The sequence below is a fragment of the Dromaius novaehollandiae genome, unplaced genomic scaffold (genome assembly GCF_036370855.1).
Source record: "Dromaius novaehollandiae isolate bDroNov1 unplaced genomic scaffold, bDroNov1.hap1 HAP1_SCAFFOLD_27, whole genome shotgun sequence".
NCBI classification, from domain to species: domain Eukaryota; kingdom Metazoa; phylum Chordata; class Aves; order Casuariiformes; family Dromaiidae; genus Dromaius; species Dromaius novaehollandiae.
The window spans coordinates 3834966-3841210 of NW_026991415.1; the positions used below are offsets into that span (position 1 = coordinate 3834966).

Below are 6245 nucleotides of genomic sequence, written 5' to 3' on the forward strand. Positions count from 1 at the left end.
AATTTGGACAAAGGCTCCGTCTTGGCAGTGAGGTGTGGAAAAAAACAAGTGAGGTTTAATTCCTTCTAGAGTGATCCAGGCGTGTCCCAGCAGGCCTTGCACAGTTAAACTCACCCACCCATCATCAAACCGTACCTTAGAGCACGCAGTGTGACTCCTTCTTGGTATCACACTATATAAAACCCCTGTGGCTGGTAATAATACATCATGCAAAACTTTGGGCACACTGAGCTGCCACTGAGCTGAACCTTCCAGATCCTGCCTGTGCTGTCCCTGGGCTGCAGGGGCGGCACCCTGGGCTCGGAGGAGATCTAGGTGAGGAGCTGTGCGCTGCTCGGTGGCAGGTCGGCTGCAGAGGGGCGAGTCCTGAGCAGGGTGGCCGTGAGCCGTGCCTGCCTGCCTGCCGGCCGCGGGCTGGTGGGGTGGCTGCAGCAGAGGTGCCCTCACAGTCAGCACCCAGACAGGACCCTCTCACCTGCATCTCCCCCTCCCCTCCCCAGGGCTGTCACTGCTGCTGGGTGGGCTCTCCGAGGTGCTGGGTGACATCACAAAGCCTGCTGGCCAGCACATCTGCTGAGGGCCAATCAGGCAGCTGCAGTGGAAGTGACCTCACAGTCAACACTGCAGCCATGTCCCCTTTGCCTGCCTCTCCCCATCCTCTGCAGATGCAGAAGAAAGGACAGAGAGGCAGAAGGAGAGGTAGGAAATACGTCTATTTGAATACCGTAGTTCCTCAGAACAAAGTTTCTCCATGCAGAGTGCTGGTAGGAAATGTATCAGGAATGAATAACTGTTAAGTGTATATATATGTATATAATAAATATATATAATAAAAAAAGAAATAAAAAATCCATTCCAGTTGTTAAAAAAACCTGAATTGTGGAAATGAGGATTTTTTTCAGCTCTTGCATAGAGTTATTTTTTGAATAGGTTTCACCTTATGACTAAAAGTTGGCATTCTGGCCTTTATTCATTTGCCCACATGCAGAAGCAATTGCTACCTGCGGTGCCCTGGGGTGGCTGTGCTCCCATGTGGAGCTGGGAAACGTGACCCAGGACCTACGAGAACCTTTCTGGAGCATTAGCTGGTCACCCGGAGAAGCATCTCCAGACCTCTCAGTGAGACAACTTATTTCTCTCCCTTGACTAGAAAGGGAGGTCCAGACACTTGCGTTAGACATAGACATGTGCACCAAAATGGCCTGGCACTGGGTGAGATCAGCCTCATCCCTGTTGTCACCTCAAATGCAGTAGCACTTCATTTACCGTGCAGGGAAGCAAACGGGAGTGTGGCTAGATGGTTAGGGACTCCTTTCAGACATCACTCTAACACAGCTGTGTTGAGGTTTGTGCAGATTTGGCCATCCAAAGCTACAGCATTTCACTGGAGCTGGTCACCCTACTTTCCTCTATCAGTTGAGAGAGCCCGACACCTCAGACTGTGACTCACTCTGCGCAAAGAGTGAGGAGTGGCATGGACAGTCCTGGGCTGGGGGTGGTTTTGGTGCACTGGACTCTGTGTGAGACACAAAAATATCTGTTTTAATGGTGCAGGCCTGATTATAACAGAAGAGTCTAGAAAAAGTCAATACAAAATGAAATGAGGAAGAAATGAAGGAAATGATTCAAAGCAATGGATTGTTTGGTTACAGTTTCCAGGTTTTAAGCTTCTTTCTGTTTCTATGGTCCTTCTTTGCTTTGTTTTCTTTTCTTTAATATAGTGGTGTTTTATGGAGTTTTGTGTTTTTTCTTTGTTTTGTTTTTTGTTTTCATAAAGAAAGTGATTTTCAGAGCTGGGGTGGGAGGCTGTCACAAGGTCACGAGCATCTGGTGCCATTGCAGGTGCCCTGGTCCCCTCAGCCCAGCCTCCCTCTGCAGCTCCCAGGGGCTCTGGTCTCCTGCAGGTCCCCTGCAAGGGCTGCCTGGTCCAGGCAGGTGCCTCAGAGACACCAGGACCTCTCCAAGTTTCCCTGTCTGCTTGTGGTTGGACACCTGAGCTCTGCCTGGACAGGTGAAGAATAGTATTCAAGATTTCAAAAATATGAGCACACTTGCATCAGCTAAACGGATTGACTAATCTTAATGCCAATGTTTTCCCATGATGAAAGAGTGGAAATTTTGAGGAAGGGTATTAATCTCTGGATGTTGATCTGTCCCCCTCAATTTGCGCTACCACTGCTCTGTCTACTATGCTGTGGATGGCATCTCAGGAATCTTTCACATATTCCCCCATGTCCTGATTAAGGTGATCATTTCTAAAGGCATCTTTGCATCAGATTATCTGGACATATGCACTTTCCATAGTTCTCCAGGTTTCCTCCTCCCCTTAATCTTTATCCATTCAGATCTCTCTCAGCTCTCCAGTTGCTGCTCTGAGCTTCAGGGAGTCTGAAGCTTGCCTCGTCTTTCAGCAGTCTAATTGTCTCTTTGCCCAGCTCCTTAGCTGTATTTCCATCTAGCTGTATTTCTCCTACCTAAAACATTTCTAGGGGGGTTATTCCTTGTGGAAAGTGGACCTCACTGCAGGCAGCTTGGACTTAACATGCAGTGTTATAGAAGTGTATTTTACTTTTTATTAAACTTGATCATAATTTATTTTTGTTTGTTTGCAATTAAGAAAGTTCTCCTGTGTCTGCAACTAGTTCTCTAAGGCAAGCAGGTGGGAATTGGTGCATAGGAGCTGTAAGATTCACCTACTGACTGGAGTGGAAAAAACTTAGATGTTAGCAAGAGTGATGCAAGTCCCCAGTGGCTGAAGAGAGAAATGGCAGGGCTGGGGAGGTGGGAGGAAGCTTTCATTACATGTCTCCTGTCAAAAATGCTGCTTTTCCTACATGTCCAGAACTCACTAAGACACACTCTGGCTCAATACCAGTTGGAGAATGTGGAGAACACTTCTTCTGCAACATGAAGAATAAAGAAAGCTTAAAAAGCAGACATCTTTCTCTTGCAGATTTGGGGCTGTTTCCCCTTCTCCTGCTGATGGCACTTCTGCCTCTGTTCCTTAGAGGCTGCTGTCAGGCACAGATTGGTCAGGCACAATTTTCCCTCAATGACTTCGTGCTGGCTGTTCCCGACCCCTTCATGTGGCTGGAACCAGCTCCAGGGAGATTTGCTCCCCAGGGCCTGAGGTGACGCTGACCAGCCCATCACTCCCCAGACCCTCTTTCCTGTCCTTCTTGAAGATGGATGTGATGTTTGGCGGGCAGGAGGGGAGGGCCAGGGGCCGGGCAGCGGCTGTGGGGCTGTGCCAGCTCCTGCTGCATCACTGGTCCCTGCAGTGTGGAGAAGAGGGACAGAGGACAAGGCAGCACGGGGGTGGTGGCAGGTTGGCAGGGGCAGGTCGGCAGGGGCCAGTGGGGGCTGCAGCGAGGGGTTGTGCCCGTGCCACCCTCCCAGCAGGACGGGGACACACAAGGAGGGTGCTCTGCCTGTTGTGGTGCTCAGGGCAGCTCCCCAAGGAGCACAGCTTTGCCTGAGGGACCTCTTGGTCCTCAGCCTTGGCTCCAGCACAGCTGGAGCAAGAACAAGAGCTCGTGGGCCAGGCCAACATCCCCCTGGCACAGGCCCTGCGACAGCCTTCGGTGCCCCGTCCCCCACAGCCCTCCTGCTTTGGCAGCCTCCACAGTTTCTGCACCTTGCCCAGCCCTGGCCATGTCCCACGCAGGGGTCAGCACACAGCCGTCCCCAGGGCCTGCTGGGGTCTGGGCCAGGAGAGAGGCTGCCTAGGCCTGGCTCTTCCCCTCCATACAGGCACTGAGCCCAGCAGGAACGAGCTGGCCGCACAGCAAGACTCGCCCGTAAACCTGGTCTGTACAGCCAGGGCTGCAAATGGCCTCCACTCTCCTGCGCCCGGCATGTCTTGCTTCCCCTCCACGAGACCTGGCTCTGCCCCACAATCCCACCGCTGTGTGTCCTCACCCCAGGGAGGGCATCAGTGCTGGCCTGCCTGGCCACTCCTGGAGCCTCCCCTGTGCTCCCCGCAGGGCCCCGAGCTGGCGGTGCTGCTCTGCAGAGCGAGCGGGTTGTGGTGCCCCAGGGCCATGGGGTGACTCTGCACTGGCCGTGGTGGTTGGGGTGAGAAGCAGACCCAGCTGGACGGGCATCATTGCACCTGACAACCCCCTACCAAGGGCTCTGTGGCTGTGGATGATGCTCTGAGCAATCACAGGGCATTTCAAATGGCTCAGGCTGTGTTCAGGTGTGTCCCTAGAAGCAGCCCAGGGTTGGTCATTGAAGGTGACATGAACCACTCTCCAGGCTCCCTTCCCTCTGCCTGCAGGGTCCCCACTGTGGGCATCTGTCACCAGCCCTGTCATAGGGCAGACAGTCCCAGGCAGACACCGCTTGACCACTCAGCACCTCCAGGAGCACTGGGCACCCACAAGTGAGAGCTGAATGCAGCCTTCATTCCCTAACACTGCACCCCATGAGCTTATCGCCTTGGGCCCATGGAGAGCTGTAGAAATGCAACACGCCATTTCATGGTTAAAGTCCTTGAGCGCATTCTTGTCTCCAGCTTTGGAAGAAAAAAACAACTTCCAAACACAGCACCGTGGAAATCCCCTTTTATTCAAGACCGCCCAGCTCTGACACAGTGAGAGACACATTTACAGAAGGCCTCTCAGGCAGACAGACGGGGTTTGCGCCTCTGGAGAAGTGGGATGAATTCAAACACTAATGTACAAACGTGATTATCACAGGGAGAATGCCGAAAGTACAAAAGTTGTCTGAGAAAATTAGAAATCACCTGTGAAGAGGGATGGGCAGCTTATTGCTGCTGAAACAGTACCAGTTGAATCACTTTCCTCAGTGCCTCCTTGAGCTCCTTGTTCCTCATGCTGTAGATGAGGGGGTTCACTGCTGGAGGCACCACCACGTACAGAACAGCCACCACCAGATCCAGAGCTGGGGAGGAGAAGGAGGGGGGCTTCAGGTAGGCAAAAAATGAGGTGCTGAGAAACAGGGAGACCACAGCCAGGTGCGGGAGGCACATGGAAAAGGCTTTGTGCTGGCCCTGCTCAGAGGGGATCCTCAGCACAACTGTGAAGATCTGCACATAGGACACCACAATGAAAATGAAACACCCAAAGGCTAAACAGGCACTAACCACAGTAAACCCAACTTCCCTGAGGTAGGAGTCTGAGCAGGAGAGCTTGAGAAGCTGAGGAATCTCACAGAAGAACTGCTCTACAGCATTGCCTTGGCAGAGTGGTATCGAAAATGTGTTAGCAGTCTGCAGGAGAGCATTGAAAAACCCACCAGCCCAGGCAGCTGATGCCATTTTGACACAAGATCTGCTGTCCATGATGGTCCCATAGTGCAGCGGTCTGCAGATAGCAACAAAGCGGTCATAGGCCATGACAGTGAGAAGAGAATACTCTCCTCCTAACGAGAAGACAACCAGGAAGACCTGGGCAGCACATCCCAAGTAGGAAATGGCCCTGGTGTTCTTCAGGGAATTGGCCATGGATTTGGGGACAGTGGTGGAGATGGAGCCAAGGTCGAGGAGGGAGAGGTTGAGGAGGAAGAAGTACATGGGGGTGTGGAGGTGGTGGTCGCAGACTACAGCTGTGATGATGAGGCCGTTGGCCAGGAGGGCAGCCAGGTAGATGCCCAGGAAGAGCGCGAAGTGCAAGAGCTGCAGCTCCTGTGTGTCTGCAAATGCCAGGAGGAGGAACTCATTGAAGGAGGTGTTGTTGGACATTTGCTCCCATTTGGCTCTGGGGGAAAAGACAGAGACAAGTTACAGCAGTCTTCTCTGAGCCAAATCCATTCCATTTGTAATAAAAATCCCCACATTTTCTCTGTACCTTACATTCATTCAGCGCTCTGTCTGGAGCTGTGGTTCATGCTGACTGAACATGACATGCAGCGTGGCGGCCTCTGCCCATGTTCTCCAGAGGAGTCAGTTTTGCTCTGCTAGAGGATGGAAATGGAGATGTCAGTCAGCCCCACATATTTGGTGGGATACCAGAAAATGATTGCCATGACATACAGAAAGGGGACTTGGTCCAGGGACACAGTGGGAATAGTCTCTCTTTACCAGAATGAGAGATGAATACAGTTCTCATGCCAGCTCTCTCTGAAAGAGAAGACCCTTGAGAGGGATTCATCTCTCCCAACCTTGCTCTCATGAACAGAGGTGTCTACATCTGAATGAGTCACACCAAATCCTGCTCAAGCAATGGAGAGAAAGAAGTGAGTGAAGGGGGGGCTGACCTGACCCTTTCTAGATGCCTCTG

The 6245-nt window shown here is 52.1% G+C and overlaps 1 protein-coding gene across 1 annotated transcript; it reads right to left on the reverse strand.

Moving 5' to 3' along the window:
• Positions 1-1412: 1412 nt before the first annotated feature.
• Positions 1413-5824, reverse strand: LOC135326319 (olfactory receptor 14A16-like). The gene is made up of 4 exons (XM_064504200.1): positions 5814-5824; positions 4817-5723; positions 2850-2900; positions 1413-1556 (listed from the first exon to the last, which is right to left on the reverse strand). The coding sequence occupies exons 1-4, from the start codon at positions 5822-5824 to the stop codon at positions 1413-1415; spliced, it is 1113 nt and encodes a 370-aa protein (XP_064360270.1).
• Positions 5825-6245: the final 421 nt, after the last annotated feature.